At 32.7% G+C, this 14,542-nt stretch overlaps 1 protein-coding gene across 1 annotated transcript in view; it reads right to left on the bottom strand.

Annotated features, from left to right (window-relative positions):
• LOC131979626 (coiled-coil domain-containing protein 138-like) overlaps positions 1-13,379 on the bottom strand; it is a 38,485-nt gene extending 25,106 nt beyond the window's left edge. Inside the window, exons 1-10 of the mRNA XM_059343680.1 lie at positions 13,254-13,379; positions 12,025-12,064; positions 11,367-11,481; positions 11,176-11,273; positions 10,010-10,167; positions 9,810-9,865; positions 9,665-9,749; positions 8,864-8,983; positions 7,701-7,778; positions 6,176-6,301 (exon numbers count right to left, since the gene is read on the bottom strand). Of these exons, the coding sequence (XP_059199663.1) occupies positions 6,176-6,301; positions 7,701-7,778; positions 8,864-8,983; positions 9,665-9,749; positions 9,810-9,865; positions 10,010-10,167; positions 11,176-11,273; positions 11,367-11,481; positions 12,025-12,064; positions 13,254-13,331 (954 nt within the window). The 5' untranslated portion in view covers positions 13,332-13,379. The remainder of the gene's footprint in view (positions 1-6,175; positions 6,302-7,700; positions 7,779-8,863; positions 8,984-9,664; positions 9,750-9,809; positions 9,866-10,009; positions 10,168-11,175; positions 11,274-11,366; positions 11,482-12,024; positions 12,065-13,253) is intronic.
• Between the last annotated feature and the right edge of the window lie 1,163 nt (positions 13,380-14,542).

Below are 14,542 nucleotides of genomic sequence, written 5' to 3'. Positions count from 1 at the left end.
TTCCATCAAACTCTTAAGTCTCTTTTGCGTGCCTACTGTACTGAGCTGGATAGAGACTGGGAAGAGGGGCTTCCCTGGTTAATGTTGGCTGCAAGGGAGGCAGTACAAGAGTCAGCTGGGTTACGTTGGTTAGATGATATATTTGGGCGGAGCAGGCTATCGGTTTCCACCTGTTTACAGTCTTTATGCTAGACTAAACTGTGTGTGAATGGTGAGCAGAGAATGTCATTGCAGATGCACTGTCTCGTGCTCCTCTGTAGTGAATCAGTTTGTGTGATTTTCCAATTGATATGACCTTTTGTACTACTGTTCATCTGTTCCTGCTGTGCCTATCTTCTTAAATTGCTTCTCAGGTACCGGGTTTGCTGACGATGGGTGGGGGAGGTTACAGTTGAAGAATCCAGCATAAAGGTCATGTATTGTCATTGTATTTTGAATATTTTTTTGTTTTTGTACCTGCGTGGTATGGTGATGGTATGCCGGTGATCCTTGTGGGACACCGACTTTTTAAGGGGGGGGGTGTGACGGTCCCCGTCTAGTGTTGAGATGCTGATCATGTGACTGACAGTTGTTTCTCCCATGTGTCCCTGAAGGCACCATCAACAGATTGCAGATTGGGAGCACCTGGTTCAGGCGCTCCTTAAAGCATAAAAACCCAGAGTCAAGGCGGCTCTTTCTCTCTGGACTCTCTCTGGGCTGCATCCTGCCAGCAGCATTTTGTCTTTGTTTGGTTTCTGCTTTGTTTTCACTTTACAACATTTACACTTCATATTGCTCACACATCCACACTTACATTACTGATGTTACTGACTTACACACTTCATATTTGTACTTATTACCTCGGTTGTTTAATTTAATTTAATAAATTCATTTAATTTCTAGACATCCTTTGTGTCCGGTTCCATATTTGTCATGGCCTAGGAGCCGGGTTATGACACATGGGATCCCAGAGCTGTTCTCATCTCATTTTATGTCTTTTCTTTTGTAATTTTATGTTTTTTTTTGTTTTTACGTCTTTTCTTTTTTTATTTTACGCCTTTTATGCCTTGTTCATTTCACGTCTTTTTTTTAGTCATTTTATATCTCTTTTTGGTCATTTTACGTCTTATTCCATTTATTTTACTTCTTTTTTTTGGTCGTTTCACGTCTTTTGTGGTTATATCACGTCTTTTTTCAACATTTTACGTCTTTTTTTAGTCATTTTATATCTCTTTTTGGTCATTTTACGTCTTATTCCATTTATTTTACGTCACGAAGGATCAGAGAATAATGGAATTCAATTGTATTTATGTTTTAGAAAAAAAAAATGTTTTTCATGTTAAATCTCGACCTGTAAAGTAACTAAAGCTGTCAGCTAAATGTAGTGGAGTAAAATGTTACATTTTTGCCTCTAAATGTAATAATGTAGAAGTATAAAGTTACATAAAATGGAAATACTCAAGTAAAGTACACATACCTCAACATTTTATTGAAGTACAGTACTTGAGTAAAAGTACTTAGTTACTTTCTTCCACTGGTTGTGGGACAGAAAGTAGACCTAGCCTTAAAAAAATACACCGGTGATGAAACAATAATACTCGCGTATATGGAATTAAAGAGTGTTTAAACACATCCAGTAAGAAGATGAACCGAGTTAGAGACAAAGACGAGAACTCCAACTCTCTCTCTCTCTCTGTTTTTTATTTATCTCTCATTGGAACAAGTCGAACAGAAAACCTAAACCAGGGGTGGGTAATTCATTTTTTATGCTGCTACTGGCTACAAAAAATGTTATGACAAGAATATGTTAATGTGAAGTAAATCAAATATAACTGTAAAAATAGTAAAAACTCCAATCATTATCTAACTTTTCCATTTATTTTAATCATAACATGCATTCAAACCACAAAAACAATATAGAGCATGTATGTTATGCAGTAAACCAGCAATGTATTAACTTTATGCAAACAGCATAGGTTTTTGTGTTTTTGACAAGATAACAAGCTAACACATAAATCGCCTTCAAAATAAAAGCATCGTGGTGGTATTGATTTCCAGGACAAACACACCCTCCCGCAAGGTGCTATAAAAAGGTGCTGAAGTTGAGTTTTTATGCCAAGCAAAACTATTTTTATTATGGAAATCATTTTATTCTTAGAAAAAAAACTTTATTTCATAATTGGGACGGCGAGCATCTGGACGGTTTAAACTGTATTTTGGGCCGTCATTTGGTGTCTTTTTCTAATAATTTTGTGTCTTTTTTAGTAATTTTGTATATTTTTTGGGTCATTTTGTGTCTTTTTCTAATAATTTTGTGTCTTTTTTAGTAATTTTGTATATTTTTTGGGTCATTTTGTGTCTTTTTCTAATAATTTTGTGTCTTTTTTAGTAATTTTGTATATTTTTTGGGTCATTTTGTGTCTTTTTTAAATAATTTTGTGTCTTTTTTAGTAATTTTGTATATTTTTTGGGTCATTTTGTGTCTTTTTTAAATAACTGTTTTTTTTTTTGTAATTTTGAGTCTTTTTTTAAATAATTTTGTGTCTTTTTTAGTAATTATGTGTATTTCTTGGGTCATTTTGTGTCTTTTTTTAAATCATTTTGTGTCTTTTTTGGTAATTGTGTGTTTTTCTGTCATTTGTATCTTTTTTTTCCGTCATTTTGTGTCTTTTTCTAATAATTTTGTGTCTTTTTTAGTAATTTTGTATATTTTTTGGGTCATTTTGTGTCTTTTTCTAATAATTTTGTGTCTTTTTTAGTAATTTTGTATATTTTTTGGGTCATTTTGTGTCTTTTTAAAATAATTTTGTGTCTTTTTTTAGTAATTTTGTATATTTTTTGGGTCATTTTGTGTCTTTTTTAAATAACTGTCTTTTTTTGGTAATTTTGAGTCTTTTTTTAAATAATTTTGTGTCTTTTTTAGTAATTATGTGTATTTCTTGGGTCATTTTGTGTCTTTTTTTAAATCATTTTGTGTCTTTTTTGGTAATTGTGTGTTTTTCTGTCATTTGTATCTTTTTTTTCGTCATTATGTGTCTTTTTTTAATAATTTTGTGTCTTTTTTAAATAATTTTATGTCTTTTTTAAATCATTTTGTCTTTTTTTAGTAATTATGTGTTTTAATACAAACAAACCCTCCCGCGAGGTGCTATAAAAGGTGCTGAAGTTGAGTTTTTGTTTTTCTGTTTTCAGTGTTTTTCTGTCATTTGTATCTTTTTTTTCGTCATTATGTGTCTTTTTTTAATAATTTTGTGTCTTTTTTAAATAATTTTGTGTCTTTTTTGGTAAGTCTGTGTCTTTTTTTGGTAATTTTGTGTCTTTTTTAAATCATTTTGTCTTTTTTTAGTAATTATGTGTTTTAATACAAACAAACCCTCCCGCGAGGTGCTATAAAGGTGCTGAAGTTGAGTTTTTATGCCAAGCAAAACTTTTTTTATAATGGAAATCATTTTATTTTTAGAAAAAACTATTTCATAATTGGGACAGCGAGCATCTGGACGGTTTAAACTGTATTTTGGGCCGTCATTTGGTGTCTTTTTCTAATAATTTTGTGTCTTTTTTAGTAATTTTGTATATTTTTTGGGTCATTTTGTGTCTTTTTCTAATAATTTTGTGTCTTTTTTAGTAATTTTGTATATTTTTTGGGTCATCTTGTGTCTTTTTTAAATAATTTTGTGTCTTTTTTAGTAATTTTGTATATTTTTTGGGTCATTTTGTGTCTTTTTTAAATAACTGTCTTTTTTGGTAATTTTGAGTCTTTTTTTAAATAATTTTGTGTCTTTTTTAGTAATTATGTGTATTTCTTGGGTCATTTTGTGTCTTTTTTTAAATCATTTTGTGTCTTTTTTGGTAATTGTGTGTTTTTCTGTCATTTGTATCTTTTTTTTTGTCATTATGTGTCTTTTTTTAATAATTTTGTGTCTTTTTTAAATAATTTTGTGTCTTTTTTGGTAAGTCTGTGTCTTTTTTTGGTAATTTTGTGTCTTTTTTAAATCATTTTGTCTTTTTTTAGTAATTATGTGTTTTAATACAAACAAACCCTCCCGCGAGGTGCTATAAAGGTGCTGAAGTTGAGTTTTTATGCCAAGCAAAACTTTTTTTATTATGGAAATCGTTTTATTTTTTGAAAAAACTTTATTTCATAATTGGGACAGCGAGCATCTGGACGGTTTAAACTGTATTTTGGGCCGTCATTTGGTGTCTTTTTCTAATAATTTTGTGTCTTTTTTAGTAATTTTGTATATTTTTTGGGTCATTTTGTGTCTTTTTCTAATAATTTTGTGTCTTTTTTAGTAATTTTGTATATTTTTTGGGTCATTTTGTGTCTTTTTCTAATAATTTTGTGTCTTTTTTAGTAATTTTGTATATTTTTTGGGTCATTTTGTGTCTTTTTTAAATAATTTTGTGTCTTTTTTAGTAATTTTGTATATTTTTTGGGTCATTTTGTGTCTTTTTTAAATAACTGTCTTTTTTGGTAATTTTGAGTCTTTTTTTAAATAATTTTGTGTCTTTTTTAGTAATTATGTGTATTTCTTGGGTCATTTTGTGTCTTTTTTTAAATCATTTTGTGTCTTTTTTGGTAATTTTGTATATTTTTTGGGTCATTTTGTGTCTTTTTCTAATAATTTTGTGTCTTTTTTTAAATCATTTTGTGTCTTTTTTGGTAATTGTGTGTTTTTCTGTCATTTGTATCTTTTTTTTCGTCATTATGTGTCTTTTTTTTAATAATTTTGTGTCTTTTTTAAATAATTTTGTGTCTTTTTTGGTAAGTCTGTGTCTTTTTTTGGTAATTTTGTGTCTTTTTTAAATAATTTTGTCTTTTTTTAGTAATTATGTGTTTTAATACAAACAAACCCTCCCGCGAGGTGCTATAAAGGTGCTGAAGTTGAGTTTTTATGCCAAGCAAAACTTTTTTTATTATGGAAATAATTGTATTTTTAGAAAAAACTTTATTTCATAATTGGGACGGCGAGCATCTGGACGGTTTAAACTGTATTTTGGGCCGTCATTTGGTGTCTTTTTCTAATAATTTTGTGTCTTTTTTAGTAATTTTGTATATTTTTTGGGTCATTTTGTGTCTTTTTCTAATAATTTTGTCTTTTTTAGTAATTTTGTATATTTTTTGGGTCATTTTGTGTCTTTTTTAAATAATTTTGTGTCTTTTTTAGTAATTTTGTATATTTTTTGGGTCATTTTGTGTCTTTTTTAAATGACTGTCTTTTTTGGTAATTTTGAGTCTTTTTCTAATAATTTTGTCTTTTTTAGTAATTTTGTATATTTTTTGGGTCATTTTGTGTCTTTTTTTAAAACATTTTGTGTCTTTTTTGGTAATTGTGTGTTTTTCTGTCATTTGTATCTTTTTTTTCGTCATTATGTGTCTTTTTTTAATAATTTTGTGTCTTTTTTTAATAATTTTGTGTCTTTTTTAAATAATTTTGTGTCTTTTTTGGTAAGTCTGTGTCTTTTTTTGGTAATTTTGTGTCTCTTTTAAATCATTTTGTCTTTTTTTAGTAATTATGTGTTTTAATACAAACAAACCCTCCCGCGAGGTGCTATAAAGGTGCTGAAGTTGAGTTTTTATGCCAAGCAAAACTTTTTTATTATGGAAATAATTGTATTTTTAGAAAAAACTTTATTTCATAATTGGGACGGCGAGCATCTGGACGGTTTAAACTGTATTTTGGGCCGTTGGAGAGGAGGAGTGAAGCCCTGCAGGTGTGTGCAGAACAGTGTGAACATGGAGACTGAGACTCCACTGGGAGCCTAAAGGTGTTAATTAAAAGTGTGGAGAAGAATGGTAATGGGATAAAAGTTTGGCTTCGTCAATGTTCCTCTGAATAAGGAAAGAAAAGTGTTCAGTGAGCTCAAAACCTCAAAGCTCCATTGTATCCACTGATAATTCATTTTCTGTAACAACTGTGATGATAATGAAATCCCAGTCTGTGATTTATCACGTCGGCTGGCAGGAAGAGGAGTGTGGTTAGTGGAAAAGGACTGTTTTAGTCTTTGATATGTGTTAATGAGTGTGTTAGTGTGTCTCTAACCGTGTTAAATGATGTGCACAGGGGTTTTTTTTGGGTTTTTTTTAGAAACACATGGAGCGTAAATGAAGTGTGGCAGCTTTAATTAGAGCAACTCTTGCCGATTGGCGGTAAATTCACCTGAAACACAAACACACACAGGCTTGTTTAACTACCTTTTTACAGCTGGGTTTTTTTCCAGAAGAAGCACTTTTCTCTTTTTTGGATGAATTAATACACTCGGAGCTCTTCACACTCACTCTTTGACAGACTCTCAGTGAGATGCTGTGCTCATATTTCCTCTGGAAAAACAGAAAACAATAAATCAATTAATAATCAAACTTGAACTAAATATGCAAGACATCTTTAACCCATTTAGGCCTAAAACGCCTGTGAAAAATGCCTGTAAAACCTCTGGGCGATTTTAAAATAAGCCCCTAAAACCTGAAGTTTTTCTGTAAATCCAACAAAAGTGTCAACTCTTCCTACTAAATAATAGATTTTTCAGCCTCTGTAGCAGATAGAAATGAAATTCAAAAAGTATTTGAGAGCTTATACTATATTATTTGTCCAAACCTTCAATAAAGTTTTATTTAAAAAAATCAATGTGTTGCATTTAGACACTCCCACATGTATTCTGATGCATTTCATTGGCCAAGAGACTGAAAAATAGGTGGAAAAAACTACAAATACTACAAAACGACGTATCAGTTTTCCAGGTTTTAATGGGTTAACGTCAACAATTTTCATGCTATAAAATTTTTTTAGAGTGGACAGTCAGAATAAATGTTACAACTCAAAGAACTTTCCATACAGAACTGCCTTCACACCTGTAGGGTCTCTTTCACAATTATTTGTATTGGATTTTCCTTGGATGCATAATTATATCAGCTGTCAGAGCACACAATTTTATCAATACATCCATAGATTAGTACAAAAGAAATATAAACACCAACATGATATAGTAAAAATATACAAAAACAAAGCAAATAAAAAATAAACAAATAAATGGAGATAACCATATATGAGAAAATAAATGACCAAAAATGACACAAAATGACAGAAAAAAAACTAAATTACTTAAAAAAGACACAAAATTACTTAAAAAAGACACAAAATTACAAAAAAAGACAAAATTATATAAAAAAAAAAAAGACAAAATTACCAAAACAAGACACAAAATAATCAAAAAAAGTAATTAAAGGGACCTTCCACACACAACACGGTAAAGTGCCATTCATATAAAACTCACATTAAACTTTCATATCAAGGTGGGGGCCACAAAATATCGCCACGAGGGCCACAATTGGCCCACGGGCCACGAGTTTGAGAGTAATTCTGTGAATTTTTTTTGTAATTTTGTGTCTTTTTTGGTCATTTTGTGTCTTTTTTAAGTCATTTTGTGTCTTTTTTGGTCATTTATATACGGTACTTTGAGTTTGAGACCCCTGGTTTAGAGAATAAATCAAAGAAAGAGGACCAGAATCGGTCCAGTTCAGGGCAACCCCAGACTGCAGGAAGCATTTTGCTTCTGTCACAGAAGGGCTCAATGTGTGGGAACATTTCAGTCTTACAGTAGTTTAGACGGGGCAGCAGCTTGAACTGGATCAGATTACGATGGTAACATAACATATGGATGAGGACCGTACTCTATCCAGGCTCCTGGTCCCAGAGCTGGTTTATAACAGTCAGAGTCCTCACCTGCAGGTTCTCTAGTCGGGCCTGGACCCTCTTCCACTGGCTCTCCAACCTCTGGTTCTGTTCACTGATCTCATTCAGCTGGTGATGGAAAAACACAGAGTGACAATCTGTCTGTCAAAAAACATCCCTTCATTTCTTACAGTTCATGCAAACACAGTGATTTGCTGTTTCAAGCATTTTTAAAGCACAAGCAAAAAAACAAACACTTAAAGATACCAACGGACACCAAGATAACAGACACAGATTGAGTGATGTTCCTCCAGCAGGGTGATGTCATAGCGCCCTCCTGTGGTCAGAGCTACTAACTGTTCTACTGATCCTCCAAACATGAGAAAAGATTGAACTACTCTTGGTTACTTTATGTTTGAAGAAAGATAATTACAGTTAAACACTGCCTGGTTCTTATCTTACATCAGGATTGAACACTGATAAGTTGAAGGGCTTTTAACCCTTTAACTGCTCGCTCAACCATCAGCACATTTTGAGTCACTATATCTCAATGAAAGGAGAGTTTAAAACCAGATAAATTAAAGCTGCCAGCAGTGATGAACTGGCCCGAGCAGAGTGACCTGATGATTATTTGGTTCTTACCAAGATAAAAAGAAAATCTTTTTGTGTCTTTTTTTGGTGTTTTTTTATGTTTTTGTGTCTTTTTTGTGATTTTACATCCTTTGCTCCTTTTTTGGTCATTTTATGTCTTTTTGTGTCTTTTTTTTTTGGTCTTTTTGTGTCTTCTTTGGTGTTTTTGTGTCTTTTTTTGGTGTTTTTGTGTCTTTTTTGTGTCTTTTTGTGTCTTTTTACATCTTCTTTTGGTCACAAAATGACCAAAAAAGACAAAAAATGTACAAAAGAGATAAAAATTAAAGCTGCAAGCAGCGATGAACTGGCCCGAGCAGAGTCTCTTACCAAGATAAAAAAACTTTAGATTTAGAAGTGTTAGATAATTTATCTAGTTTTAAGAGCCAACTTATTATTTGTGTGTTCAACATGCTTATTTCTAGATTTAATAATCTTAATTTAATAGGACCATGTGGATACCCTGGTTGGTATAATTTAGGAATATTGTAGAACTTTATCAAACCTTGAAGATACCAACAAAATGCAAACACAATATAATAATATAATAACATATAATATATAATAATTCAGTGGTCCCTTCTGACCTGTTTCTTCATGTTGTCATTCAGCTCCTTGATGGAGTCAAAGCTGGACTTCAGCCGTCGGGTTTCTTTGTTTCTCTCTCGTAGGAGTTCCTGCAGCTTGTTCACCTCCTGCTGATGTTTCTGGAGACAAACAGAGAAAATACACAAACAATGCTTCAACTATTTGGTGAGACATTATACTGACTCCAGTTCCTGAAAACGTGTCTGTGGATCAAATGTCTAAAGCAGGGGTCTCAAACCCAAATTACCTGGGGGCCGCTGGAGGCAGTATCAAAATGACCCAAAAAAGACACTAAATTACTAAAAAAAAAAAAGACACAAAATGACAGAAAAAAAACTAAATTACTTCAAAAGAAAGACACAAAATGACAAAAAAAGACACAAAATTATTATTATTTTTTTTTAAAAGGCACAAAATGACCCAAAAATACACAAAATGACAAAAAAAACACACAAAATTACAAAAAAACACACAATTACCAAAAAAGACACAAAATTATTTTTAAAAAAAGACACAAAATTATTTTAAAAAAAGACACAAAATTACCAAAAACAGTAATTAAAGGGACCTTCCACACACAACACGGTAAAGTGCCATTCATATAAAACTCACATTAAACTTTCATATCAAGGTGGGGGCCACAAAATATCATCAGAAGGGCCACAATTGGCCCGCGGGCCGCCAGTTTGAGACCAATGCTCTAAACACTAGACACACCATTAGTCTCCACCTGTTATCTTATACATAAAAAGCAGAATCTGGTGTTAAATGTGACTGGATGGAGAGTGTGTGTGTCTGACCTCCTCTACAGCTGCTATGTGAGTCTGTATTATCTCCTCCTGCTCCTTCAGCCTCCTCTCTCTCTCCTCCTCCTGCTGCTGCAGCCTCCTCTCTCGCTCCTCCTGCTGTTTCAGCCTCCTCTCTCGCTCCTCCTGCTGCTGCAGCCTCCTCTCTCGCTCCTGCAGCTCCTTCTCCCACTGCTGCTGGCCTCGTCTCTCTGCCTGTAAACACACAAACAAACACACAACAACAGGCCTTAATGCAGCAACATTTTCATATACTTGTATCTTAACTTTGTCTTATGTTACAATGTATTTATATCATTTATAATCATGCCCATCATCACAATGTTTCTTCTTCTTCACCTTCAGCTGCTGGTAGACGGTGATCATCTCCTGGTAGACTCTGACCAGGACTAGAGACGAGGAGCGGCCCGAGTCAGGACCAGGTCTCTCCAAGTCCCTGTCGGTCTCAGCTTCATAGGACCCGGGACTACCGTCGAGACAGGACGGCAGGGTCACATCTGGACATACAGGGACATTATAATAAAGTAGGGCTGGGCGATATGGACCAAAAGTCATATCCTGATATATTTAGGCTGAATATCAATATATATCCTGATATTTTTATCTCAAAGTGAGAGCAAATGTTGAGTCAAAGTCAAATATGACATGTCACAAGTAGTTTTATTGATTTATTTAAGTGAACATAAATACTGTATAACAGGAGAACCTTTTTTTTTTTTTGTTTGTTTTTTTTTAAATCAAAGCTCCATAAAGTGCACATTCAAATAAAAAATATCTTAAATATAAATAGCCTATTAAATAAAATAGGCCAATGGTGGTATAGTTTGTCCGAAAGTAGCTGAAAAATACAGTTATATATGGGCAGGTCTGTGGCCTAGAGGTTAGGAAATCAGCTTGTCCCAGGACTCACGGGTCAAGAACTATTTGTCGAAAAATAGCAACAAATTACCACAGTATGGGATGTCCAAAAAAATGACTCCCTCAAAAAAAAAAACTCTCTAAAAAATGCTTAAAATGGGTCAATTATAATCTGTTGAAACACATTGGAGCATTATATGGCCAAAAATGACAGAAAAACACATTTTTATGGAATGTTCAAAAATTACCCTTTCAAAATAAAAGTCATACTCTATATAGTATGTTGATTTTTGTCAAAAATGGTCACATTTTAAAATGCCTAAAATGCTTAAAATGGGTCAATTATAGTCTGTTGAAGCATATTAGAGCATAATATGGCCAGAAATGACAGAAAAACAACATATTATGGGATGTCCAAAAATGACCCTTTCAAAATAAAAGTCATACGATTTATGTCGATTTTTGTCAAAAATGGTCACATTTTAAAAATGCTTAAAATGGGTCAATTATAGACTGTTCAAACATTAGAGCATCATATGACCAGAAATAGGTAAAAAAAAAAAAAAAAAAGGTAAGTCCAGTTCTGTCTATATCAGAGGCAGAAGTTTGAGCAATTACAGGAAAGTAAATCAATAAATTACACACACCTGTTTCTGTAAACAGAACCTGAGAGTCCTGATGCGGGGCGATAGAGTCCTCACTGAGGTCCTCATTACTCTCATGAAGACCGTGATCACTGCTAAACCTGAGAGCAGACAGCAACATGTTGATCAAGGCCTTAAAGTCAAACACTAACATGAAGAATGTTTCTGTAGGAGGATTCTCTGGTCAGACTTACTGGTCTGGATGGTCTCTAACAGCTCTGAACAGATCAGTTAAAGCTTTACTGGAACATTTAAAGTCTCTGTTTGGTTGTTTGGATCTGTTGGCCAACACGAGCTGTCGGACTGCCTCTAAAATATTAAAACAGAAAATAATGAGAGGCAAAGCATGATTCATGTCAAGGATCATCAAACAGATGTTGGGGTTAGAAAAATGATTTGACTTAGGGCTGGGTGATAGAGACCAAAAGTAAAAAAAAACATTCATGAGAAAAGAATAACGAACATTACTAAACTAAGAACTAAATATGACAAACCCTAGTAAGGGCAGCATTTATATATAAAGAAAGAGAAAAAAATGATCTATATCAATATATGCAATATGGTCTAATTACATATTACATTTAAAAATATATTGATATATTTTTTATACTGATATATCACCCAGCCCTAATTTGACTAGGGCTCAGTTTAAAAAAAAACAAAAAAAAACCTGTCCGTAATATTAATGTGCACAATTTTAAATGTGTATTACACTGAAGGAGACAGTAAAATGAGGCAATAATCAATAGTCACCCTTCTTATGTTCTCTATACTTATGTATTAGTGAATATAAATAGGTGTAAATAATGTTAGAGACGTTCTAGATCCCAGTAAAGAGAATAAAGCATTTACCATCACTGGATCCTCCTTCAGTGTCTTCTGGTAGCAGCAACTAAAAACCAGGACAACAAGATGTTAGGAAGCAGCAACTTGATATTATTAAACCACACAAAAATATGAATGCTAAACTTTTGTTTATGTTTTTGCCATTTTCATTAGTTGCACTAAAGGATCTAAAATGTTTGCTATGCACACAAAAGGCTCAAGGCTATACATACTCAGCAAAAACAGACAAATTTCTCTCAAAACTTTAAAAAGGATTTTAACAAATCTGTGAACAAAGACTAAAAGAAATCAGCCTATAGTGAGCTATTCAATCTTTTATTTCAGCTCTTGACAAAATGTATTAAGAACAAAAGTGTTCTTGTATTGTATTATGTTCTGTGTGAGCTGTGTCCACTGTGTTCAATTAGCCAGTTACCTCTCAAGGAAAGTTAATGTTGAATTTTCTGCCATAATAAAAGCTGATATCTCACACGTTGAACGTTAATTTGTAGAATTTTTAAAAAAGGAATCAAAAAAGCACACAACATTATCAAGGACAATTCACACCCTTGACATTCCCTGTTAGAACTGGGCAAACACTAAAGAGTAGTAATAATAATAATAATAATAATATGTTCCCATGTTTTGTCACTGTCATTTTAATCTGAAACTGGCAACCAATCTTGGCCAGGTCTCCCTCGAAAAAGAGCTTGCAATCTCAAGGGACTCTCAAGGGTAAAATAAAGGTAAAATAAATAAATAAACAAATAAATAAATAAAAACAAAGGCAATCAGATTAAAAAACCGTTTTCATCCATATTCAATACTCAAAAAAATCATTTAATTGTGTGTGCATGAGAGATGGTTATCTCTTTTTCTTTTTTTTAGCAGCTTTTATTTATACGTTTTATTGATTTATTTTATTTGTGTCACATATGAGATGCCACTTTTAAATCTCGTTGTACTTGTTACAATAACAATAAAGATATTCTATTGTATTCTATTCTATATTATAACAAGATTTATATATGCATAATGATGTAGAAGCGACGTTTTGACACATGAAGCGACAAAAATCAACCATTTTTTCCCAATTTAGTGAACGTTGTGTTACTTTTATAAGTGTTGCTTAGCAACAAATGTGTCTAAGAAGTGACGTAGTAACGTCCAGTACACATGTTAGCGATACGTTAGCATGTTACTGTGCAGGTAGCAAACAAACTACTAAATACTTCCAGTTGTCGTTAAACTCAGACCTGTTTCCTTCTGTCCGAATATTTCTTCTGGAGCTTCTCGACTGTTTCCGCCCCGTTAGTGTCTTTAAACTGGTTCATATCTAAAGTTATTGGAGCTTTATTATCGATAAACTTGTTGCAGGTTTGTGTTTTCTTTTCTCCTCGATCACTAGCGTCAAGAATCACAAATTACACTGAACTTCCGGTTACAACTTTCAAATTAAAACATTTTCACTCATATCGATAGTGTTTTTTATCAAATTAATCAATTAAATCACAATCAAAATTACTTTATTTATCCCTGAGGGTGAATTCAGTCAGTCTGGTAACTCTGGAAGAATGAGACAGCCTTATATCTATGTCTTTATATTTGACGTACCTTATTTTGAAATTCCAATCACAAAACTTCCGGTATCATTCTATCTAACTACGAAACTTGTCTAAACGTGTCTCGGCGGTGTGTGAAACTGTAAACTGCTCTGAAACAAAACACAATCTGAATTTGGCGGATGATGGTCATGTGATGAACGAGTGGCGCCCTCTAGAGGAAGGACATCTATAACCCGTTAACAACTCTGTTTTAATCATTTTTATTCCACATAGTAGGTTAATTAAATATGATTTGAACAAAAATAAAGACGGTATTAACCCTCGAGGCAAGTGTCACATACGTGGGTCAATGACGTATAAGGATTTTCAACAGGCCAAATTTTAAACACAAAAAAATAGCATATCTATTGTAATTGTTCAAACATTCTGAATGTTGTGCACACAGAAATTAAAATAAAAAAATGAAATGAAGCGTTTTTAGTGTTTTTTTTACCCATATGAATCGGCCATGGCCTTAAAAAACGTCATGTGGTGCGACCGTGATTTATCTTAAAATTAGTTATTTTCCATAATGTGCTTAACTTTTTTTTACAAGTTCTCAGTTATTTAAAGTGTTTAGAAACAAGTATTTAAACTTCTTTTGATATTTTGTCAATAATGATTTCATATTTTTGTTCCATAATGTTACAGTCCCGTTCTTCATTGTGCTGACACAACTATAGTTCTTCTAAATTTCATTATACTGATTTAAAAAAATAAAATCTACCAGTCACCTAAGTATACTGTATCAGTGATTAATATTCCAGCTACAGAAACTAGATATTATATTTTGAATTCAATACAGTTACTGCTTTTATTGGTCGCACCACATGATGAGTGGTCGCACCAAATGACATGAAGATATTATATAATAAATATAGGTCAATAAACAGGTCAATAAACAATACTTTTAATACAAAACATAGCATTTCATGTGATAA

Source organism: Centropristis striata, chromosome 10 (assembly GCF_030273125.1).
Source record: "Centropristis striata isolate RG_2023a ecotype Rhode Island chromosome 10, C.striata_1.0, whole genome shotgun sequence".
Lineage (NCBI taxonomy): Eukaryota > Metazoa > Chordata > Actinopteri > Perciformes > Serranidae > Centropristis > Centropristis striata.
The sequence above is the reverse complement of the archived record's forward strand: the minus strand, read 5'-3'. Positions and strand labels throughout refer to the sequence as shown.